Source organism: Anopheles merus, chromosome 2R (assembly GCF_017562075.2).
Source record: "Anopheles merus strain MAF chromosome 2R, AmerM5.1, whole genome shotgun sequence".
Taxonomy (NCBI): Eukaryota; Metazoa; Arthropoda; class Insecta; order Diptera; family Culicidae; genus Anopheles; species Anopheles merus.
Genome location: NC_054082.1, coordinates 16,236,130 through 16,261,574, shown reverse-complemented (window position 1 = coordinate 16,261,574; position 25,445 = coordinate 16,236,130). Strand labels below are relative to the sequence as shown.

The following is a 25,445-nucleotide window of genomic DNA, read 5'->3' as shown; positions in this document are numbered from 1 at the left end:
CACTACAGAGGGACTGAGGGACTTGACAAGCTGCTCGACAAAATTGCTGTAGGGCGGAAGGAGAAGGCTTGAGAAATAGAACGAGAAGCAATTATTTTTCCATCGCTCGGCACAGTGTGAAACAGGTAACATCAAGAAAATTTTAACAGCATGTAATTTTTGCAAGCAAAAACGGAAAGCTACACACCACGTGGACGAGGTATGATCATGTAAAAAAGGTGTAATGAAACTTACCGCATACACTAACGGAATAATGCGAAAAGAGTTACAGCAATCAAGGTACATAGAAAGCTGTTCGATATGTTTGGACATAAAGGAATAAAAGGTTTGCAATCCAACAACTAAAAACTTCTCAAAAGAGTATATGTTTCCCTTAATTTATCCCTTTTCTAACCGACAGCTGCTGTATCAACTGTCATCTGCGTAACCTTCTGTCAGTTGAGCAACGCGGCAGGATGGCAATGGCCCAGCCCGGCACGTTTATATTTCTTTTGACTTTGATATAAATATGTTGTGACCGAGAGAAATGTTATTTATATTTGGCAGAGCCCGATAAGTGTGCGTGTTTTCGTCGACGCCGGTTTTCCAGTGAGTATTTTTCACCACCACCACCCCACAGAGTGTCACAGAGTGCAAAAGGTGCAAAAGTAAGAGTTTTAACCGTGTTTAAAAGTGCTGTGTTCTGTCTGATTGGCCAATCCGGTTGGTAAGGGGGCAGGGAAGGGCGTGCAATGGAGCGGCCAATCCAGTTCGCCGCTCGTTTCGCCCGTGAATACGTGGAATGATGCAAAGCAGGGGCAGTTTGTGATAATATACTGTCACCCTCATTGGTGGGGTTTGCAACAGCGGTGTTGAGGACAGTTCCCAAAAACTTTCCCTCGGGAAGCGATGATTGGTACTTTGTGGAGCGCTACTTGGGCGTGCAAAAAAGGGTGGCAAAGAGGGTTGCACAACGACGACGTCCCGGCACGACTTTGAAATAACCTTCGGCTTGGTGGGGAGGGAGAACCATTTTCTCTTGGCGGAGATGCTACTCCCGAAGAAGGCCGCGGGGGAGGGCGTTGGACAAGAAACACAGTTCTTCCCACACGAGTGAAAGTGTCGTTGCCCTCGCACCTTTGAAATGACCTTGAGGAACGGCGGGAGTGGCGGGAAGATGGACTCCACAGCCATCTTCCTCCTTTCCCGCTGATAACGATGGCCGCGGGTGCCACATTCCCACATCGGAACACACCTGTTTTTGTGAAGCTGTGGGCAAAGGGAACCAAACTCCATTCAAAGTGGTTCCCATTTTGGTTTTTCGACCCAGAGCAGGTGCCTCTCTCATGTTCACCCAATTGGTTCACCACTGCGCATGACGGTGAATTATATTTTTTTCGGATTCGACCCTTATCATGCTGAATAGCGGAGTACCGGACGACCACACCATCCTTCTCCTGTGTGGTCTCGCTGTTGTTGTTGTTGTTGTTATTGGTACTGCTGGTTGCACATGCAACCGAAACCACATGCACTGTGACGAGCACTGTCATCGATCGGAATGCAATGGTGCACACGGTTTGATCACGATCGATGGGGCCAAAAATAAGATCAAGTGCGCTCTTACTACATAGTTGTACAGAGAGGTGCGCACGAACTTGGACTTTTCACTGTGCACAAACATACACAAAACAGAGACCTAATTTGCAATGGCTTTTCGCGTGTCAGGCGAACTTGATCTATGTGTCGAGTGGAATTTATCGGCCCGTTTGACCCTGCCTTGGCCTGCAGAATTCAATTTTGAAGGTCATTCGCGTGTCACCCGAAGTGGCCTCCTCCCCACACACACACACACTTGGGGCGTACATTAATGCGCTCATCCACTCCCCACGACCCCATCACACTCGCGCAACTGCGCACTCTGCGGTGCTGTGCTGAGTGTTTCGAAAGTGATAAACCCTGCCCTATCGGAAGTAGTAATAATCTAGTGTACCTTGTATCTTGAGAGGGGCCACATGGCCGTATAGATTATCACGTGGAAATTGCACTTCCTTCTCCTCCTTGTGGCGTAGTAAAAACACGCGCCGAACGGTTGAACCCCGAGACAGAGACATACAACATCATTGCCCCAGGGAGTAGCGGGGCTAGGCGCTTGATAAGATCGCTTTCATCCTTGGCACAAGTTCAAGGACGACTTTCACTTTTTCTTATGTTTACAACTGCTGCACGCGTTACGTAAGTGCGCTGTGACCGATGCGTGCGTGAAGATTTTCATTTCGTTTTTCCCTGCCCGTCCTCTTCCTTTGCTGATGGCACTCGAGTGACGATCTGTCAGCTGATTATAGCCGGGGACGATTTGTTTTTCCTTTTCGTGGTGTGAGCTCGTGCTGTGAACATGATCGAAAATAGCATTTTATTTTAGAAGAATTAATTCAGTACGCGGGGCGAGACATTGCCTTTTCACATCAATGAATGAATTCACTTTCAAGCTCAGTATACTACTACCCTGCGCAGTTGTTAGAAGTGCTTTCAGTGAGTTGTAAACAGCTCTGATAGTTTGTGAAATATATCATTAGTTTGTTGTTTAACGCTCTGAAATGTTAAAAATCAATGCGCATTGCGCTGGAAAGCGTACACTCATACCAACAAGCGTCTCGCCCGTGTTGTGTCGTTCTCGTTGCCCCTGATAATGACCTCTGGGGTGACCTTTTGTTGACGGGCATGTTTTCCTGGGTTCACAAAACGAGGCGCTTCACTTACTTAATTATCAGTCAAACGGTTTCCAGTTGCGTGCGTTTGATGCGCACAGAGCGGAGGCTCGTCTGTCGTCTGGCCATCAAGGGCCGTATTCCGAAGACGGTGATGATAATCCTATTCTCCCCTTCGTGAGTGTGTGATGTTGCCGTTGGCAACAAAACAAACGGTTCTAAGCCCCGATCGACACGGTCCGCCTTATCATGCTTGTTGAGGGCACGCCAGTCGATAGTAAAAACAGTCGATAGGAGGGGGGCACAATTATCAGAAGCAAAGAATCCGGCAGAAGCAAGAACGAACATGTTGGAGAAGCCAAGTCAACAATGACGAAATGATAGTCGCATGCGGCGTAATGCGTACCGGACGGAGTTTGTGGTTGGAATGGGAGAGTACAGGTGGCGCTTCATTCTGTCGGGTTGATGTCTTCGCTTAACGGGCGGTAGCGCCATCTGCAGGAAATGATGCAATGATTCAAAATGTTACCCATAGAGAGCGCTTTTGTTTCGATACAAAGGTCACTTTCTCTCGTTCTATCACTTTATTATCGTCACTCTGCTTCGCTCTCTCCCTTGCACTCTTACCTGTAGAAAAGAAATACAATTTAAAACGCTCGTTAAAAACACACGTTAATTATTTGTCACGTTTTTCTCATTACAGCTTGAACACTACCGCCACCAAACTTACCTCAAGCATCATGACCACCTACTTCAACTACCCACCAAAGGAGATTCAGGAGGAGCTGGCCCGCATCGCCAAGCAGATTGTTGCCCCCGGTAAGGGTATTTTGGCCGCCGACGAGTCCACGGCCACCTGTGGCAAGCGTTTCGCTGTAAGTAGTGATGCAGTGCAGGGTTTCCCGCGGTGCAGTGCTTAACCTTTTTTTTTTCAACTGTTATTTGCAGGATATCGGCGTTGAGAACAACGAAGACAACCGCCGCCAGTACCGCCAGCTGCTGTTCACCGCTGACCAGCGCCTGCAGGAGCACATCTCCGGCGTGATCCTGTTCCACGAAACCCTCTACCAGAAGGGTGACGATGGCACTCCGCTGGCCAAGCTGCTGGCGAGCAAGGGCATTCTGGCCGGCATCAAGGTCGACAAGGGTGTCGTCGATCTGATGGGCTCGGAGGGCGAATGCACCACCCAGGGTAAGTTGAGAAGTAAAAAACAAAAAATGCCAATGTCAGGTGGAGTGGGTCTCCCCTTGGACGAGACACGGTGCAACGTTTGTCCCCTGGTTTGTCGTTTGTGGTAGTGATTATACGGCTTGCCACCAGACGAGAAAGATGCAGTTGTGCGCAGTGAGAAAGAGTTAATTAAGGCATCCTTGCCACTGTGTTGCGTCGCCGACCAGGCCGTCCCTGCTGGCTGGTCCACGTGGCGAACGAACATAGTGGCATGTGCACGGGTCCGGGTGTAGTTGTATTTAATTAAGATGAATGGGTGGCAGTTTGTCGCTAGCCCACACACTCGCCTGGAAGGAAGTTGTTTTGATAGTGACACACACACACAAACACCAACAAGCTCCACGCGTCCTCACGGAGGGACATTCTGTGTTGAAACAGCGGGCAAAACAAAACATCTACTAAGTGAGTAAATAAGAGAGTAGCCAACCCACTTCCGCCCAGTGCTAGTTTCCACTTGAGTGGAAAACGTGTAGGTGCGTTTAATGAAAGGAAGGAAAAAAAGACGCTAAAAAGACCGAGAAAACGCGCAAATGGAAGCGTCCTTTACCCACACTTACTTTATTGCGAACTGAGAATCCTTGTTTTTCCAGTTCGCTGACCATCGCGATGGGTGTGTGCGCGCTAAATCAACAGTGCGGCCCAAAGGGGAAGGAAAACTATCTGAAGAAGGAAACCTGTGGGCTTGATTTAGGTCAGGGTGTGTTGTGCAAGCAGCTGGGCGGGTGCGTCGTCTCCCACCAGAGACACGTTCCATCAGTCCCCGTTTTTCCGCTGGAGCGCAATTGCGCCAAGTGGAAGTGGAAATGGGTTAATTAAAGGGGAATTTCTTGATGCACTGCCCTGGCTGGTTGGTTGGTTGCGCGGCGAGCGGGAAAATTGCGTCTCAAGCGTCACCAATCGAGCAATGGATTGGTGTAACAGTTTTGTGAAGGAAAGTGGACCACACGGTGTCACGTTTATTGCTTCGGCGAGGGGAAGTTAGGAGCTAAGGGCCTGAGAAGTTGCAAAGCAAGCTTACCGAAGTTGTTTCTTGCCTGTTTCTTTCCCGTTTTTAACTGTTGCGCTGCTGCTGCTTACGACATGAATCCCCTTTATTTCCCTGAACCACTTGCAAAGAGTAAAGAGGTTTACTTTTCCTGCAAGTCCTGGAACTGGACCGACTGTAGAAAGGGACGAAATGCATCACCCATTGAGAAAAAGGATTAAAACTGTATAGTGCAACTGTAGTAGACAGTCTACTCCAACTGGAGTGTAGGGCCAAATTTCAATTAAGAAGTGACGAGAGCCGCTCAGCTGCTGTTGATGGTGTAACGGCAGGAACGCTTGACTGTAGGCGAGGAAATTTGTACTTCTTTAGACTTATTTTATTCCGTCCTCAAGTTTATTTGCTCTGGCTCGCTCGCACAAACAATTAATCCCACTGGCGCAGGGCAGACCTCTTTGGCTAACTGGGTCAATGCAACACACTGATGGCAGTCCTCATTCGCTTCTGTGGAAATGAGGGTAGGATTTTTATGACAGTAAAATCTTCTCGCACTCTGTTTGTTGTGAGCATTTTTTTTATTGAGGTTTTCTGAAGTCCCCCGAGGATGGTTGTGGCGTGTTGCCGAGGGAAGCGTGTTGAAAGTCATCGTTTATTTTCGCGCAATCAAACGACGACAGACAGCTGGTTGAGCTCGAATGGGATGGATGTGCATTTTTATGTCCCTGAATTTCCACTCCGCGCAGAGTCTTCTTTTCGTTTTCATGGGAGGAAATAAAACCGATACACTTCTGGCTTCCGCGAGTGCCGATTGCCGAGGGCTGTTGTTTGCGAATGTGGTTGCATTGGATACGGAATCCTGCTAGTGGAGATGGCAAATCGGATTACTGTACAGGAAGCAGTGGAGCAGTGGAAAGAATAGACCTCTAAATGGCCTTTGCAGCAAGGAAAAGTGCTTCCAAGATTGCTCCTTACAGTCCAACTCGCTTACTCTTACTTATCGGATTATGTCACACTCACTGGTGCGGGACGGTTGAGTGCTGAAAAATGGCAACAAATTGAATTCGTTATCTGTTCCCAGCGCAACACGCGCACTAATCACATCTTCGTTGCTTTGTTTCGATTCGGTTCCATTTGCAGGTCTGGACGATCTCGCGGCCCGTTGCGCCCAGTACAAGAAGGACGGTTGCGACTTCGCCAAGTGGCGTTGCGTGCTGAAGATCGGCAAGAACACGCCGAGCTACCAGTCCATCCTGGAGAACGCGAACGTGCTGGCCCGCTACGCCTCCATCTGCCAGTCGCAGCGCATCGTCCCGATCGTCGAGCCGGAGGTACAGTGACAGTGACGCTTCCCCCCCCCCCCAGTTAGATCTTTCTCGCTAACGAAATTCGATTCGGTTCCATTCCCCCAGATCCTCCCGGACGGTGATCACGATCTGGAGCGTTGCCAGAAGGTGACCGAAACGGTGCTGGCCGCCGTCTACAAGGCGCTGAACGACCATCACGTCTACCTGGAGGGTACGCTGCTGAAGCCGAACATGGTGACGGCCGGCCAGAGCTGCGCCAAGAAGCCGACCGCCCAGGAGATTGCGCTCGCCACCGTGACCGCACTGCGCCGCACCGTGCCGGCCGCCGTGCCCGGCGTCACCTTCCTGTCGGGCGGCCAGTCCGAGGAGGAGGCGTCCGTGAACCTGAGCGCCATCAACCAGGTGCCGCTGCTGAGACCGTGGGCCCTGACCTTCTCGTACGGTCGCGCCCTGCAGGCCTCGGTGCTGCGCGCCTGGGGCGGCAAGAAGGAGAACGTGAAGGCCGCCCAGGAGGAGCTGATCAAGCGCGCCAAGGTAAGCTTGGTGTCTGGGGGTTTTTCCTTTGTATACAACGGTACCATAATGGTGACGGGATAGCACGGGAAACAAACTGCATCGATGGTGATTGTATCGTCCCCCGGGGTGGGGTTTGTCGTGAATGTCCTGTTGTGTTTGTCCCCCCCCAAAAAAGTGTTGTTTTCACGAGGGCATGGAACAGGTTTCCCAATTCCAAAAGGGTTCATCTTAACCGAGCCGGGAATGCAAAGTGATTGCAAGCGTAGAGCAATTAATTACTTATTGCCGTGCACCGTGGGTTGGCAATTTCCCAAAACCGTTTGGCAGTGTCCGGCGGTCCCGGTAACGGTAACGCGCAATCAATCAAATGGATGTTTGCATCGTACTTGTTGTTTATTTGTCGGAATGTTGGTTTGGTTTTGTGTACGTGTGTGTGTGTGTGTATGTGTTACTCGCTCACCCACTCACCCATTTCCGCTTCGGATAGTCGGATCGATCGATAGGATCGCTTTCCCTGTCAATCGATGATATATATATTTCTGTAACAAACACCGTGCGATGGCGCTTTTTTGTTATTGTTGTTGCTTCACGCGGGCTCATCATTTATTTACGACACGCCTCGGTTGATGTCATACGACGACGAGGTGGGTGGCCGCTCGCGACCACCTCAGCCCCGGCCGTTGTCTGGGTTTTGGTTGGCAGACGCCACTATCGATCTGCTTTCTATGGGTTTTCTCTCCCTGCCATTGCCGGCTTTTTTTTTGTATGTGACGCATCGCAAGCGAATAAAAGCGTCGGGGTGGCAGCGATTAGACGACGTTCCGTTTATTTCCCTTATTGATATGTCGCAGGGAATATATCTTGAGAAAAACACAACTGCTTTATTCCTTAGTTCAGAATGGAATCGTCTTTATTCACTCAATGTGTACTCTGATCGAGTCTTGCAATGTTACTGCGTTATGCGTGTTACTATGCAACATCTCCCCCCTTAATTCACCAATACGGTTCAAACCTGGCTGGTGGCCTACGAATTCTTCGAGGTCTTTCCGCTTTCACGGGTTGAGCAGAAGATGCAGGCATTGGTGGAGTGGCTTGAGTAGTAACTGTGGACGATGATGTTTGCCAATTTTCTCCTTCAATTTCTTCAGCGGACTCTTCATCAGCTGAATAGTAATGTTCTTGTTCAGTCATTTCAATTGAGTTTTCAACTGCCTGTGGAGTTCCCAATTCAAATTCGTCAAAGAAAATAGTTAACAAATTTCCAGTGTCGTGACAATTTCTATTTCCACACGATGTTTCCTCCTGTAGACGCTTCTTCAGTTGATTTGCATGTGAGCGAATAATTCGCTGGTTGTCTTCCAAAAACACGTTGTAATTCACTCTACCGACTCGTTCGACTATTGATGCCGGTTTCCACTCCCAGGAATTATTGCGGTGGACTTGGGCATAAACCGCTTCTCCAGGATCGAAGAATTTTCTACCAGCTTCTGGCTTTTCATTTCGTGACCGTGAAACTGGAGGTAGTAATAATGACTGAACTGTTCGAATAGGCCGCTGAAACATCAATTCAGCTGGAGACTTATCTGGTGTAGGTGTGGTTCGATAAACTTGCAAAAAAGTCTGCAAAGCTTCATCTAAAGTCTCTCCTCCTGCTCGAATTTTTCGCAATGTACGCTTTAGTGTGTCCACGAAACGTTCTGCCAAACCGTTTGACTGCGGATGGTATGGTGCAGTACGGATGTGACAAATACCCAATTGTTTGCAAAATGCTTGGAATTCAAAGCTGGTGAACTGGGTACCATTATCAGAGACTATAGTTTCTGGAACACCAAACGTTGCGAATGATTGCGTTAAAAACTTGATAGTTGTCTTTGCTGTTGTAGTTTTGGTTGCATATACTTCTGGCCATTTTGTGTATGGATCAACTACAACCAAAAAATACACGCCATCTACAGGACCGGCATAGTCCACGTGTACCCGTAACCATGGCTTTTCCGGCACAGGCCAAGATTCAGGTGTTTCTTTGATTGGTGCTTTGCCAGCAGTGCAACATGAAGTACAACGCCGGACAAAGTTTTCGATATCGACATCCATTCCCGGCCAGAAAACGAAACTTCGAGAAATGGATTTCATTCGCACCATTCCAGGATGACCGCGATGGAATTGTTGAAGTACCTTTTTCCTGTAAATGTTTGGAACAACAACTCTGTTGTGAAACAAGATACATCCATCTACATGCGTTAACGATTCTTTTCGTGTGTAATACGAACGAATGTCTTGATTTTTGATTGACGACGCTTCGTTCGGCCAGCCTTCCCGGATGAATTTCAAAACAGCTTGCAGTGTTTCGTCCAATCTTGTTGCTTTTTGAATGTCAGCAAATGATACTGGTACTTGTTTCAATGATTCGTGCATGACGTTTTGAATATCCTCTTCAAGTGAAATCGAAGCTATAACGTAATCTTCCTCTGGTTGCTTGCAACGGTCGATTAGCCTTGATAGCATGTCAGCGCACCCAAACTCGGTGGTTGAAACATATTCGATGGTAAAATCGTAGTTTAATAACATCAATGCCCACCGTTGGAGTCGGTTTGCTGTGTGCAAAGGAATTCCCTTTTTTGAACCAAATATGGATAGTAAAGGCTTATGATCGGTTAAAAGAGTAAATTTCCGACCAAGTAAGTACTTATGAAATTTGGTTACCCCATAAGTAAGAGCCAGAGCTTCTTTTTCCGGTTGTCCGTAGCCTTGTTCTGCAGACGTTAATGTTCTTGAAGCATGTTGAATGGCTTTCAAATATCCGTTCGGAAATTTATGAAAAATGACTGCGCCAACGCCGGTGCTAGACGCATCTGCTGCAACGATGATAGGAAGATTCGGATCATAATGTGTCAACAGTAAGTCAGATTGCAGTACTTTCTTGAATTTTTCGAACGATGTCTGACAATCCGAATTCCACTTCCACTTCGTATCCTTCTTTAGCAATTGATCTAACGGGTGTCTGAGTTCATGCATGTTTCTCACAAATCGGCCGTAGAAATTCACAGCTCCTAAGAACGATCTTAATTCGGAAATGTTCGTTGGTGCTGGAATAGATGCGATGGTTTTCAGCTTCTCTGGGTCAGGACGTATGCCGTTGCGATCTACCACATGCCCCAAATAGACAATTTCAGTTTGATAGAAATGACATTTTTCCAGCTTGACGTGGAAGCCATATTCTTTTAAACGCTGAAGAAATGTGTCTAATGATTGCTTGTGTGCCTCCCAAGTTTTACCGAAAATTATAGCATCATCTAGAAATGTTCTAACGCCAGGAATGTCAGCAATCATACCGTCAACTAGTCTTTGAAAAGCTCCAGGTGCTGATTTGACTCCCGGTGCGAGACGGTTGAACTGAAAAAGACCTCTATGTGTGTTGATCGTAAGAAGGTGTTTAGATTCGTCTTCTACTTCTACTTGTAGGTATGCATCGGACAAATCGACTATGCTGAATACAACACTTCCGTTCAACTGTGCAAAAATTTCTTCAGGAGTAGGTAGAGGATAATGATTTGACTCTAAAGCTTCGTTAAGCCCCGTCGAATAATCCGCACAAATTCGAACTTTACCATTAGGCTTGCGAATGGCTACTATCGGAGCAGCCCACTCCGAAAAGTCTATTGGTGTGATGATGCCTAGTGATTGTAGTCTTGATAGTTCCGCATCCACAAGAGCGATAGTATTGAATGGTACTGGTCGTTTTGGACAGAAAACTGGTTTTACATTGGGCTTCAGAAACAGTTTCACCTTCGTTTTTGTGCAATGTCCAAGCGAATCATCGAAAACTGTTGGATATTTCGATTGAAGCTGTACTATTCGATCCTTTGGACATGCTGATGAAACTTTCTTACACAGTACATCGAAGGGAATTGCCCATAGATTAAACCTATCTATCCAATCTATACCTATAACATTTAGGACTGGTGATGATGTAACAAAACAAACACATTTCTCTGTAATCGCATTAAGGATAACCTCGCATTCGAATTCACCGATAAGCTTGAGTTGTTCTCCCGATGCATTCGATGCTTCAATGGATGCTTGAGAAAGTTTCGGTTGACCCAAATGTTGCCATGTTGTTTTAGAAATAACTGTTATGTCACTTGCGGTGTCCAGTTGGAGTGATGTAGTTATGCCATTGATTATGATAGAGATAAATTTCCTTTTAGCAGTGTTTTTCGTGACATGATTAACGAAAATTCCCTGAGATTTCTTTTGATTTTGATTTTGATTCTTCTCACTCTTTTGATATGTGTTGTTGTTTGAAGATTTTGATCTCATGGCTTTACAGTAACCTTCCTTGTGGCCTACATTTTTGCACACTTTGCAGAGATGATCTGTAAAATTGCAATCCCGTACAAAATGCATTTTTCCACATTGCCAACAAGGAGTACGAGGGACAGTATTCGAATCTGATTTCGGTTGACGCTGATCTTTTGAATTGTCGAATCGGGAAGGCTGTGGCAAACGATACGGTTTCTTCTCTGAAACTGCATGCACGGAATGCTTCGATCTTGATTGATTTTCGATCATCGTTGTATCCGCTTTCAGATTGATAAGCCGTTGAAATTCTGCCATTAGTGTTTGAATGTTCACTTTAGCCTCCGGCGTCGCGTTTTCTATTCGAGATAGCAGTCTTGCTCTGATATCCGAGAATTCCGGAGCTTGCAGTCCGCAAATGAAAATTAGACATTTGAAATCGTCTAATTTCAAATTCTCGAACTCAGAATCCTCGCATGCCTTATTCACTCTTCCGCCGTAAGTGATGATATCTTCTAATGCAGATTTCACTATCTGCAAGCACTGGTACCTTTTGTGGAACACCGAATATTGCTTTCCGAAGATTTTTTTGAGAATATTGACGGTTTCTTCAAACGAATTTTCATGCGGTTGCTTCGGAAGAATGTAATTCACATACCGGCTGTGAGCGGACGTTTCCAGCTTCCTCAGCAAAAGTCGCACTTTCGCCTCGTCATTCAAACTGCTGGCATCGTTTTGAAAAAGGTCTTTGAAACGTACATACCATTTTTCAAAAGTGATGTTGTTTTCTTCATCGAAACGAAACTCCTCGATGGTTTTCGATAAAGATTCAAGGATTTCGTCAGGACTTCTAGTTTTAAAAGCAGCCATCTGTTGAAGAAGTTGAGCCATTTGGTTGATAACGGTTTCAAGGTTTTCATTGTTCATCCTTGACGCTAATTCTCGTTAGCTTCAGAATCTCGTGAGCTTCGGGTTCCGGGTTCAGTAATAATCCTCGTCGCCAAAATGATATGTCGCAGGGAATATATCTTGAGAAAAACACAACTGCTTTATTCCTTAGTTCAGAATGGAATCGTCTTTATTCACTCAATGTGTACTCTGATCGAGTCTTGCAATGTTACTGCGTTATGCGTGTTACTATGCAACACTTATGACGGCGGGGTGAGCTCGCTTGTCATAATTTATCCATCATTATACTCAACCACCCGACGTCGACGTTGTGCTGGCAGAGGGAAGGGGCAAAGTTGCAGTTTGCTGCACTTCTAGTCTAGCTTCGCCCCACGCTGCCGTCTGCAGCGGAGCGTATAAGCTCGCATAAAGAACAGTGTAGAATCTCCGTTTTAGAAAGGGAAGTAGTAGTAGTAAAAGTAGCCGTAGTAACGATCTCTGCAGACGACAAGCAAATCGTCTTGGTCTGGTTTGGCATGCACATTTTCTCCCGCTCGTTTGTGGGAAAGAATCAACGCGCGCGTAGGCAAAAGGCGAATTAATCGACCCAGCGCGGAGCGCGCGGACCACTTTCGCCATATTCCGTTTAATGGCTTCACTTATTTCATTTTTAATGTCGCTTCAAATTGCCCATAATAAGCTTGCCGGCTCCTGGTGGCACCACCCACTAGCCGTCTTCCTATTCTATGCGCAAAAGTGATGCATTCTTGCCACCCACTCCCGGAAACGGGGTGACCTCATCGGGTGTTTCCGCTGGCTTCGTGCACCTGTACCGAAGCCTTGGAAGCTGCTAGCATTGCTACTAAACCCACGGGAAAGCGAACCCCGTACCCTTGAACCTGTGTTTGAGTGGCCTGCATATAGCGTTGTCCACACAGGCACACTTTGGTGGTCAAGTTCAATAGCCCTTTGCCGAAAAGTCAGTGCCAATCAACGACCCCGGTCGGTCGTGTCGCGCTCGGACAAATGATAGTTTGCGCCAAAGAAAGCTAGGACAACTTTCAATCGGGACTGCCGGGACTGCCGGATGGCTGTGACATAATATGGACATGTGCCTGATGTCATGCTGCCGCGGTGAAGTTCAATGGCACAGCCACACTTAATAGTGCCGTCACGACGAATTGTGCCATTGTGTGGTTGCTGGTGACGGTCATTGTTCGGCGGTCTCACGTTACCTGACTCGCGGCTGATGGCGGTTGTGGAGCAATGCAGTCACCATCATCATCATCATCATCATCATCGCTATTTAGTGGTGCTCGTCATCTGGGGCACCTACGAAACGTCCTTCCTAATACGAAGCACGGGTCGGTGGCGACCTTCGCCTTCGTTGGATATCGTACACATACGCAAGCACACACCCGTACACGTACACGGCGGCTCGGTCCGCTCTGCCGCCTGCCAATCAGCTTAAGAATGTGGACTGTGGTGGTCGTGGTTGCCGTCGGCGGTTGCTGTGGAGGCGTTTTGATGTGGTCTGATTTATCGGCAGCCGGGTGGAATCGCAATGACAGTGGAATAGGGACAGCATCAGCAGCTTTAGCTGGTGGTCACCAACGGCTCCCAAACGGTTGGGAGCGAAACCATGTTGCTTGTGTTGCTGTTCTGCATGCGCTTTCTGTGTTCTGTGCTCGTAACCCTTCTGTGTCGCTCTGTGTGCTCGGTTAACTAACACTAACACTAACATCGTAGCTGCTTCTGCACTTTATACTTACTCACTTACACACCGTACAACTATGATACACTTTTTCTAATTGAAACAAAACTCCAAAAACTCTGCACCTTGCCCTTCGCAAAACCCATCTTCACAGGCAAACGGATTGGCTGCACAGGCAAAGTATGTCCCCGGTTCGATTCCCTCGTACGCCGCAAACGCTAGCTTGTTCGTGAAGTCCCACGCTTACTAGAGGAAAGGGAGAGAAAAGGAAACCTGCCATCTCTCCCTTGCTGCGTATGCTCACCCGACGGTTCTCGCCCGACACCGCACGATCGAGAGGCATGGATGGCACGCGCAGCAAAACTCCGACACCGCGCGGACACTCAATGGATAAGCTAGCTTTAATGAAAACGATCATCGGCATTCCAGCAAATGAGAGCAAGAGAGAGAGAGCGTAGAGATTGGAGAGAGAACGAGGGACTCAATATTTTTGAAGCGAACCGTGCAGGACACTTTTGTCGTCTCAAACACACACACTATCGGTGAATCCTTACGTCGGGAGGATTCAATTCTTCGTCAAATTCGTTTTTTTTACACATATCACCAAAAAAAAAAAAAAACCAACAAAACACTACACAGGACACGTACACAAACATTTAGATGGCGTTGTTGAATGTTTTTCTTTTTAAAGTTGTGTTTTATATTGATATGAGTCTCGTTTGTTAATTTGTACATTTAAAAAACGCAACAAAACTGTTACTTTTTTAACTGTTTCCCCTCCCTAAAAGTGTGTTTAACGTTTTTTTAGTAATACACTACCCGTTTAAACCGTACGTAACAGTACACGCTACAATTGTTCCTAATCATATGTGTCGATGTGTTAACATTACAGTATGTGGTATGTTTTTGTATCAGTGGGCCTGCGGACACACCCACCCGGCGGAGTACAAAGGGGGATTTGGGGGTTTTGGGTTGTAATCAATTACAACCGGCTAAACAACGCAACCGGATTGATTTCAAACCCCTCGATCCCTCATCCAGTACCGTGCAGGGTGGGTGTGTGTGTGTGTGTGTGTGTTACAGTGCCAGCCATCTCGCGCAGCATCGCGGGGGACACCCTCCATGCTGGGCGTGAAGTTATATCAAACGTAGAAGTAAATAAATTGGATCCCGCAAATAATAAAAGCAAACCAATAAATTCGAACACAACACGCGCCCGGCACAGCAGGGAAGAGGGGATAGTCCTCGAGCGAGCTGCAGCGCCCGTTCAAAGTCACTAAGCGAACGGAAAGAAGAAGAATAAGAAGAAGACCAGCTGTAGCCATTGGAAAGTAAAAGTGTTGATGAAATAAATTCGTTTGCCTGAAGAGAATGCCGCCTAGACCGCAACGGAAACGCACGGCATGCGCGCTCGGATGCGGCGAGCGACTGCATGGATTTTGCTTTATTTTGTTTTCTTTCCTTTTCTTCTAGCTGCTTTTCTGTGTTTGTTTACTGCTTTTCTTTAGTTTGTAAGCTTTACTAGGGAGAAATTATTTCACCATTCGTTTTATAAATCATTCAATCGATATTAGCAATATTATGATAAATCAATAGGGAAAGGAATCCTAATGATAGACATATGACAAAACCGTCAAATTGCTCCAGTTGTTCCAGATGCTCTCAACCTTAGAGAGTAATCTTCTTCTAATCAAGATATACTTTTGAACTGTTTGAACTGCAAATATGATCTCAAAGCTTCATTTTCAATCTCAACTGTTAAGACGGTAAACAGTTATAGTCGGTGCTCGGGATAAACGGTTGATGCTCTCGGAAGACGCTGTACATTTTATCAATAAGTAATTTTGACTACATTTGATAGCTTTAGTGCAACATTTGTTCATACAATTCTGTCATTAATGTTCCTTTTTTTTTGTAATTTAAGAGCAATTGTTTTTGCGTAATTGCTAATTGATGGGTTAAATCAGAACAGTTTTCTCAAAGAGATATTTCAAATTGGGAAACTGTGTACCATCGAATTCTCGTAAATCAACGTTTTTTTACTCGAAAGCAGAGAGTACAGTTTATTGTTAAATTTACACGGTTATTGTGTTCGTGGTATTGTGTAAGCGATCAGCACAACTCGAATACCTACTTGAGTCAGATATTCCGTTTTAAGGTCAAGATTCCCACAAAGCATGGTTAATTTTGGGTTAGTGTCAGTGATTTTATCTACTAATTTTATTATTTTGTAGCATCCTTCCAGGCATCGAATATGATTTTATTTGACTACTATCACATTTAGTAAAACTGTTCCATTTTGTGGACAAAATGAGTAAGCTTAGGGCCACCTAAATCCGGAACAGACTTGAATAGAAGCTCGTTTCTACTGCAAATCTCTACTACACCTACCACACTGACAACAACGATCGAAATGCTGCTTCTAATCCATTTGTTCCTACAACATTTACAGTAGCCCCCTTTGAGTGTAAATAATATCTCCCCTATTTATTATGACTGTTGCCGTTTAGCATAAACCGCTCGTCAGATTATCTCCCTTCACCGCTGGCGTGTAAATAGATTCGCATCAAATTCCATTCCAGAAGTTTAAAACGATCGGCACCCCCGCACCGGACCGGGAAAGGGAATGAGGAGTGGAGCTAAAAATGAAAGTGCTTCTCGGTTGATTGTTATAAATTGGCAGCAAACCGCGCTGCCGTTGTTGCACATCCAACCCAGCCTGTCTACACAGCAGACAATGGCTTTCTAATTGTAACGCTGGAGAAATATTTACATTTCACCGCCGTAGACATCGAAGAAAGGCAGGAAAAAGACACCATTCCCTTTTGCCTGTGTTAGGAACCGGTGGCCCGTCTTAATGTGATTGTGGCCTACCTGTCGGTGCTCGAACCAAAGCGATGATCGTTAGCGATGATGGCAATTAATTTATACACCGCGCGTCGCGTTTACTGGCTCGCGGTAGATGTTTACCATCACCAGACCTCCTGCACTCGCCCTCTATAATAGACGGCCGACAAGTGGATTGAGTGATGGGTGGGCGGGCAATCAAAAGTGTCTCCAAAAGTGTGGACCCTCCTCCCCATTGTCAAGACGGCAGAGCCTGCGATAATTCAATGTACACCGGTAATGGTGACGATGATAATGGTGAAGACGACGACGACGATGATGATGATGATGACAAACGATAATACAGCGTGTTAGGGAGGAAGTACACACCACAAGGGATGTATTTTTTGTGCCCCACGCTAGCCGCAAAGAGGAAGAATGTTTTTCTCTGTGTCTGTGTGTGGGTAGAACCTTGTAAGGACAACGGTTGAAGTGTGTTCAACTCGGTAACAACAAGAGCCGGGCGCCTCAATCCTTCCCCAATTCCCAGCATTGCAAGTGGTGTAGCAAGTTGTTTCAACATTATTTCGGAAGCAGCTGTACAACCATCCAACGGGGGATAAGGTTTTCCCTTGCCTTTGGAGTAAGGCTTTTCTTTGCCAACCGATGTTACAGTAGCACTGTCGCAACCCTGCTCCGGGATATGTTGTGAGCTTCGGCTCGTTTGCTTCCTATTTTTGGGTTGTGGAAATGGTACCTCAGACACCAGCCGTCCGACCGACCGACCGACCGACCAACCGCTCATTAATCATCGCCGTTCTTGGGCCACCGGTAGTTCTTGTTATGGCAAGACACACTCGGTGTGAGCAGTGGAAAAAGCTAACTTTTCCAAAAAAAAAAACCCTCCCAAAACATGCCAGGGCGGTAGCCCGCACTAATTAAACCACATCGTTTGTTCCGACGCCGTCTTGGCACACCGGGGTCTCCGCTGTGTGCGCGGTTAGATATTCCTTTTTGGAGGTGCTGGGAAACCGTTTGGCAACAGTTCCGTTCTCGGTAACGGTTCTCCGTTCGGTCTCGGTTCGAAACGAGCGAGCTACTGCTAAATATTTGATTTATTTAAAGGTGGGGAAAAACCTGGCACAACGTTTCGATAGCTTCTGTTGTCTTGTGTCAAGTTCAAGGCTAGCGAGGTTGTAGCCATTAAAAATCCATACTACACCGCCTCCCGCCTGCTGGAAAGGGTACGAGTTTGAAGTTTACATTACCATTACCACAATACAGCGAAGGCGGCCGGATACAAATCCAAATGCTCGCCAACGAATGCTATACAGTGTATACTTCAGTGGTAGTAGAAGGTCATTAGCTTTGTTCCCGCGCAAGCCTCCCGCACTTCTCTCGGATGCATTTGTTACCGGGGCCGTGTTTTCGGCACCGTTAAGGAATGTGAGTGTGTGTGTGTTCGTGTTCGTGTTTTATTAGCAGTAATTAAGCAATTTAAGTGAATCGATCAATCGATCAATCGATGAGCGGGTGAAGGACGGATTCCGAGAGAAACCGCTCCGTCCTGTACTACCCACATACACTTTTACTTGGAATCGTTTTGGTGTTTTTGGGGAGCAGCTCAGGACATTAATAACGTTTGGCGCCCGTCGATGAGCCAACCATCCGTAAGGGCGCCCTCATGTGGTGTTGTTTTGTTGCAAGGGTTGAAGAAAACAGGCTGCTGGCTTTTTGGAATTGATATTTTTGAAGTGTTTTTTTTTTTGTTGCTTTGTTCCATGTTGATGGAAAGGAAGCTTATCAATCACACACCCGTTTCCTAACCATTGCTTGCTAAACCACCTTCAACCGTGTCGTTCGTCAATGATGGAGCAACTGTTCAAACGAAAAACGATGCAAATCTTCCCACTGTCTCTGCTTGTTCCCCAGTCGAGTATTTGGTTTTATTTTGCGTTTGAATTACGGGTTTTTAAAAGACCCAATCTCAGACATGTGCGTCAGTGAGGAAACGTTTTTTTTTTTCTTCTTAAAACAAGCAAACACAGTTTCCCTATGTATTAATGTCACACAGTGGCGCCAAGATATTTCAAGGTCCCCTATATCTGGAACGTTTCCAGATGCGTTCTGGGTTTGGATTTGGAGTTCTGAAGTTTGTTGTTTAACTCTCCCGAGTATCTAACCATTATGATGCAAATGAAAGACCGCACGGGTAACGCTAATATACATTTACATGTGTCAAATCGTGCTCAATCCCTCCTCTTTAGATCATTTATAGAAGCTCCTCGGTCTCGTTCGGAATGTTCATAAATCATGCCCACACTCGGGACAGTAGAACCAAAAATCAGATACACATATTCACCCTGCTCGATTTCCAATTAGTCCGCAGACACGTCCCCGTGCCCCCCCGGGGTGAACAAGTAATTGACATGAAGCTGGTCCTGATCCCATCGCAAAGCTATTAGCGTTCGTCTTTGAGGTTGTAATTGAATGCAAATTGAACAGTGAGCGTGCTTCCCGGTGGCCGAGAATCCAATAAATGGGGTTGCACTCGGCAACCACACCGGACACCCTGAAGCCCGTACCTTCCCCGGCGAGGGAATTGTGAAATGAAAGTGACTCTTTGTTTGGAGTGCAGTGCGGTCCGCAATCGTTCTTTGCAGCAAACATACCACAAGAACGCGAAATGACACCGTTCGAAAGCCGTTGTTTTGTGCCTGTTGGTGTAGCTGGAGCACCTCCCGCGGCGGTCACTTCCGGTACAATGCCGGTCCAGAGTAGACAGTAAACAGTACTCCGTTCGCGATCTTGTTCGGGAAAGGACAGCATTGCTGGAACTGAGGTGGACGTTTGAATATTCATTAACCCTGCCCTGTCCATCATTCGGAGGGTCCATCATTAGTGGGCGTAGCTTGTCGTTCCTTGACGGACGGCGGTGTGAGACATCCTGTTCCGTTTTGTCGAAGTAGTCAAGCACAGGGGTTGGGTAGACAAGGCCAGCTAGAAGGTAGCATCAGGATAAAATGAACAATGATGAAACGAATTAAGACAGGAATTAATTTAACCAGCGACGTGTAAAAGTGGAGATAAATCTGCTTTATTCTTCTTTCCCGGTAGTGCCACCCCCAGGATACCCAGAAGCCGGTGGTGGAACAAGGGAAGGGTAGAAAGAAGGGGCTCAAATCTCAACAGGAACGCAAAGGATTCAATGGGAACGTTCGGTAGCCCCGCTCGGTGCGGGAGCTCGCTTATCAGTAACAATGCAAATTAGGGCACGCCTGGGTAAGCAACCCATTGTTCCCTGCGCTCAGTGAACAATAATAACAGATAAAGCTGCTCACTTTAATGCTATTAAGCGCGATCGGATAGTATATAATTTAAGCGCAATAAAACACCAATCAAATTGCACGTAAAGAACGCGGGCTTGTCGGTTTGGGTTAAAGTGCTTCTTGCACACAGCTTCGCTACCTCCGCGGCAACACTTAAACACCTCCGAGCGCCGAAGAGCTATGCAAATGAGGCGCACAAATTCAATCATCTCAACACCACACGGTAGCAGCAGCCTTTGGCGGTACCAAATCGGGCACGGGTACGAAGCGACATTCGCTAGCAACCTGGCCCAACCCGCTTTGGAGCGGAACAGAAAGACTTCCCAAACAGAGTAACACGACAAACATATCAAATTTCGTGACAGATTTATCACCTTGTTTCGGAAGTGTGTTTGTCACACAGTTGCGTGCGTGTAATAGGGCCTCCTGATAGGCTTAGGGCGCCTTATCGAGCGACTTGTGCGGCTTCTTAGTAACTTCCCAATGGTTCGCGGGTGTTGTGTGGCCTTGCTCATCGATGTTCGTCGTAATCAAATGTTTGTGGTTTTCCTATCTTCTCTGTCAACGATGGATGGAATTTGGACCCATTTTGTCAGGTTATGAGATCAGGCTCACCAATCACTCAGTGTGTCTGTGGTTTGAGGCGTCCTCTTCCGAAAAAAAAACCGGAAGGCCCAAAACGCGGGCGTTTAAGCGTACGGTTTACCCCATGCAACAAGACTAAAAGGTTCTGAAGGCTGCGAATGCCCACGAGCGCGTGCGTGGCAAATGGGGGCCAAGGTGTATCGGTGTAGTGTAATGGTAACAGTGTGCCACCTCCGGATCTCCCGGACCAATTGCATAACGTTCGATGGGCAGCAGCCAAGGAGTGGAGTGGCAATTTGTTGGTGTGATTCGGAGCTGTGTTCTTGTCACATCAGAACATTCCGAATCGGTCACAAAACAGGTGGGCTATACAGTCACAAATACACCGAGAGAGAGAGAGGGAATCGGCCTGTTCTCTGTAGGTTTGTGGAGGTCTGGTTTAGATACAACCGGCCTACAGTAGTAATAGGTGCTAAAGAGAGAGAGAGTGAGAGAGAGAGAGAGCTGTTGATCATATCGATTGACACCCGGTGGGTGCAATAAATAGTTTGTACTATCATTTCGACCATTCCGAGAAAAGAGTAAACGAATCAAAATCCATCGACGGTGGGCCATAAATTCTTGGATCCGCGTTCGGCAACACCAACCGAACCGTGGATGGCGTGTGTGAAGAAAAAAAAACACGCCAGAACAATGATGCTATTTAGCACGTGCTTCGGGATGCATTTAACAGTTCATTAGCATCGTTCACGATTTTGCACGCTCCGGGCTCGTGGCAGCGCGGCTGTGGCCGTGTATGTAGATGAACCCATCAATTTGTAGCGCTCAGCTGTGTTTACTCAACCGCCAAGGGGTGTGTGTGTGTATGTTTGGAGTTTGAAGTCCCGTGAATGAAAGATCACGTTCCACCCGGCGTGTACAGCGATGCACTTTTATGGGGCGAAGAGAGTGTTCAGGTCTGGGTCTGGGGTTGTGTACACAGTGCGCCAGCGACCGTGATGTAATAATTCGTTCGCACTGGACGCTGGCCACATGACAGTTTTGACATTGTTTAACGAGATTTAGAGAGTATACTCGCGGGCAGTGTTTCGTTTCGTTTAGAGCCTTCATGTGCTTTCACCGGCAAACCATCATCGATCGATGCACTTTGTTTGGAGGAAAATGTTACCTAAATAGCCAAATGTGAACTGAACTTACTAAATGATTTTCTCCCTTTCTTTTTTCTCCCTCTTTTCTGTGCTCCTCACAGGCCAACAGCGATGCCGCCCTCGGCAAGTACGGCGGCGGTGTGGAGGGTGCCGCCGGTGCTGGCAGCCTGTTCGTCGCCAACCACGCTTATTAAGGCGTTCTTCGCTCCGCTCTGCATCTACATGAACTTGCATCCCACTAGAACACAGCCTTTAGTATCACCCCACCCCACCCTCTATCGCTCGTCTCTCCACATGCACACACACACACACACTCGCACAATTGGCAAACAACACTCCCGGAGCGGCAATCTTCGCATTCAGTTTACCGTACTGAGTGTAAGTGAAGAATTAGCTGCAGCAGTCAAAGGTGCATCGCGTGTGTTCGCTGTCACTGCGTGTGTCGCAGTGTGTGTGCGTGTGTGCCGGGCGAGAGTTTGTATTTTCCACCCTTTCCCTTGTCTGTTATCCTACAGCTTTATTGTGCTTTGTTTTTAAAGTGTTGTCTCATTTAAGTACTGTACTGTGTATGCCTGTTCGCCTAAACGCGCTAGCGCGTCTGGTTGCAACATCAACCTTTAGTGTATTTTGAGTGCAGATCTACTACCACACACACACAGTAGCGCTGTAGACAGTGTGAATTTGGGCGGTAGCGGGTGTTTGCCGTGGTTGCTGATGATCGAACATGAAACGGACCTTTCGATGTTTTGTATCACAAACAATGCACCGCAAAACGTGGTGCGGCCAGTGCAGATGCTGCTCGCGCAGCTTAGTCAAACAGGATAATTAGCTGAAAACATTTTTATTTCATCCCAAATTTTAATTTATAATTGTTAGTTTAAAGTACACACACAAAAAACGTGCATAAAAAAGAGCCTAGATTTGTTGTAAACGGTATATAGTTAATGCATGTGACAGAACGTTCGGCAGATACCACTATTAATAGCAAACATACCATGCTACGGACATATTGAACGTATCGTATAATGTTACAAATAAAGTTTAAATCCAACAACAACAAAAACCAGACAAAATGGCAATAAATGAACGTTGAGTTAGTGAACGCTACATCCGAAAGGTATTGATGTGCTGCTCGTTACAAAGTGTTTACGATTGTATTGAAATTGAAAAAGCCATTGCAGAGTTGCAGCACGGGAACATAACAGAACAATAACTTCTGTTTTGCTATATGCCACGGTTGCCGTAATTTTAATCCATTTTCAATACCATCGATCTGCACCTGTGCGTCCAGGGTTTGCGTTCATTGGGAGAAAAATTAAATATTAATTCCACCTCCTGTAAGGATTCAAGTAGCGTACGGGTGTGCGGAGAACTGTAATTGAGAGAACAAGTGCGCATGGAATTAATCGTTGAATTGCTACATACATCCGACACGTTTCCATTCCTTTTGTTTTGCCAACAACTAGCGTAATGAAATGGACAAAAGGCATCCGAAACCGAAGCTGACAACGTCACAAGGCAATGTTTTTGAGCAAAAAGGTAGAACGTAATACTCCGTACTCCCTACGCATCGTCGCAACGGCACACTCGTACGAATTCTGCGTGTCTGCATTTCCCTTCGCTGAGCGATTTCCTGTGAACGATCAATCAACTCGCTCCGTGTGTTTTTTTTTCTTTTACTTTCACCCTTTCACATGCGAAGAGTGATGAAGGAAATGCGAGCCCGCGCAAAACGAATGTGTTTATGCTGCCAAACAAATTGTACGTCGACCCGTCAGACGCACCGCCGTCAACAGTAATCGTACGGCATCGGTTACGTCTGGTGACCTTTTCGCACAATAATCGCGGCTGTTTCTTCCGACATTCTGCAAAGGTGCAAACCAACCGATAAGGGCTGACTGTTGACTGACTTTACCGTGTACTTGTTGTGACGGCTTTTTTGACTTTCGTGTTTTGCCTCGGTAGAACGTTTTTTCACAGGTAAAATGGCACCTGCTGATGGAAGAGTGATAAATTAGCAACAATTTGTTGTAACGATCGGCGCATCTTCAATAGCTACCTTTCGACGAAGCTGGGAAGAGCCGTGGATGAGTGAAAAAAATGAAAATCCTTTTTGAAGGAGTGCAAGCCGCCCTTTCAATCATTAGTAAGTGAAAAGTTCGTTTGCTTCCCTCAAACCTTTTCCAACTACAAAACAATTGCAATTGCGAATGGTCTCATTGCACAAAACTCATTTCCAAGACAAATGGTGAGACGAAGGTCGTTATGGTGTTAAATTATTAATTCAATGACCTCCCCCACTCACACACTCGCACACACATACACCATAGCCGGTGGTTCGGATTCGTAGTAAGCTTTCTTTCTCTCACCCTCTCTCTCCTTCCTTCTCTGTACAGTAGAACGAACCACCCGCCAAGGTGTGTACAAGGGGGCGACCATCAAAGCCGACCTTCGGGTGGGACGACACACCGGGGAAATTCGCACCGCCCCGTCTCGGACATGACAAAGTTCACATTTGAATGATGGATGAGGTTAGGTCTGGTTGTAGCGCGCACGGACGGTACCTACTGTCATGGAGGCAGAGGACCTGCGCGAAGGTCAGAAAATGTTTATTTTAATAGGGAAGGAAAGGGACAGAAAAAGAGCCAAGAACGAAAAGTTCCAAGAGGAAGTTTTTTTTTTTGGATTCTTGGATTTGTTTTTCGCGAAAAGTTACAGTGTAATGATAGGTTCCGGTGCTTATAATAGGAAATTCAGAAGACATTTTTATTTCAGAGTAGAATTTGATTCACAAAACCATAAAATACGAATGATTTCCGACAAAAAATCCCACTTAAATACTTTAAAAACATTGCTTTAGAGTTACGAGTTGCAAAACTTAAGGGTCAGAAAAATTCCGCCTTAAAGTATGCAATAAGCATACAGAAAACCATTACCTTGCTATAATTTGTGTAACAAATTCTGAAACGTCACTGGAAGACTTATTGTGAATGTTTTTTTTATTACCACCTCTTTCAATAAAAAAAAATCATTTCCAATTGTAAATAACTCTGCAACACTGCTACGGTTCCACGGTACGAGTGGCTGAGATCATGCTGATCGGTTGCTGTAGGCCATCTTCAAAGGCCGGTTCCGGGCAAACCGTGTGGTACACGTTACGTTGAACTCGCTGAAACCGGTGCGGAGAAACACATTCCCACAGGTATTCCATTCCAAACACATTCAACTCGACCAGTTTCATCGACCCGTTTTGAAGTCGGGCGATAGCCTGGACTGGACTCCCGCTCGGGAATGATGAATATTTTGCACTTTTATTTTCTCCAAACCCTTGCAAATGGAAGTGTTGTGTGCTGTGGGGAGGTAATGGATCGATTTGAAATTGAAACTATTTTTACTCCCGCCCGGAATTTTGCATCAACACATAGCAATTGCATCCTCTTGTCGCCTTCGCACCCGGTCTGCAATCAACGCAGCACGCAAACGAATGCCTTCACATTGGAAGCGAATCATAGTTATCTAATTTGAAAATTTGCTATTCCTTTACACATACACACACACACACACGCCGGCTCAGTAGCCGGTATTTGCATACTACTGCACAGCCCCTGAGGGCGGGCATGGGATTGCTTCGTACGATGCAAATGCTTCGTTCCTTCCGGCTTCGACCGTGTGCGCTCGTGTGCGGTGTAAATATTATTTTCTATGCACCGGAAACGCTGCATAGGAACTGTTTCCTATCCACATCCATTGGCATGCTGGCTTGCGATGCGTTGATGCGATGAGACAGGCGATGCAGAAGTGGAAAGGCCGGCGCAAGAAGAGCAAAACATAAAAACGCAATCACTTGGTGGGTTTTAGAATGCTGGACAAGATTTACGCTGGAGCGCGTCACCGCGAATCGGATCGGCAAATCGGTACACCATCGGTGTGTGGTGG

The 25,445-nt window shown here is 46.5% G+C and overlaps 2 protein-coding genes across 4 annotated transcripts; one reads left to right on the top strand and one right to left on the bottom strand.

Moving 5' to 3' along the window:
* The first annotated feature begins 479 nt into the window (after positions 1–479).
* LOC121602310 (fructose-bisphosphate aldolase) lies at positions 480–22,572 on the top strand. Of its 3 annotated transcripts, none has more exons than XM_041931095.1 (6): positions 480–588; positions 3,388–3,559; positions 3,633–3,876; positions 6,038–6,228; positions 6,310–6,738; positions 21,611–22,572. In XM_041931095.1, the coding sequence occupies exons 2-6, from the start codon at positions 3,425–3,427 to the stop codon at positions 21,701–21,703; spliced, it is 1,092 nt and encodes a 363-aa protein (XP_041787029.1). In that variant the 5' UTR covers positions 480–588; positions 3,388–3,424; the 3' UTR covers positions 21,704–22,572. The 3 variants fall into 3 exon arrangements, with proteins under 3 accessions (XP_041787029.1, XP_041787014.1, XP_041787022.1); XM_041931080.1 differs by lacking the exon at positions 21,611–22,572 and adding an exon at positions 13,776–15,058; XM_041931088.1 differs by lacking the exon at positions 21,611–22,572 and adding an exon at positions 13,776–15,058 and having other exon boundaries at positions 578–647.
* LOC121602298 (uncharacterized protein K02A2.6-like) lies at positions 7,445–12,153 on the bottom strand. Its single transcript, XM_041931074.1, has one exon. It carries the CDS (start codon positions 11,944–11,946, stop codon positions 7,714–7,716), a length of 4,233 nt encoding a protein of 1,410 aa, XP_041787008.1. The 5' UTR covers positions 11,947–12,153; the 3' UTR covers positions 7,445–7,713.
* Positions 22,573–25,445: the final 2,873 nt, after the last annotated feature.

Coding starts and splice junctions, on each gene's coding strand:
- LOC121602310 (XM_041931080.1), top strand. CDS start 3,425: ATGACCACCTACTTCAACTACCCACCAAAGGAGATTCAGGAGGAGCTG. Junction 3,560..3,632: donor CCTGTGGCAAGCGTTTCGCT/GTAAGTAGTGAT, acceptor TGTTATTTGCAG/GATATCGGCGTTGAGAACAA. Junction 6,229..6,309: donor TCCCGATCGTCGAGCCGGAG/GTACAGTGACAG, acceptor CCATTCCCCCAG/ATCCTCCCGGACGGTGATCA.
- LOC121602298 (XM_041931074.1), bottom strand. CDS start 11,946: ATGAACAATGAAAACCTTGAAACCGTTATCAACCAAATGGCTCAACTT.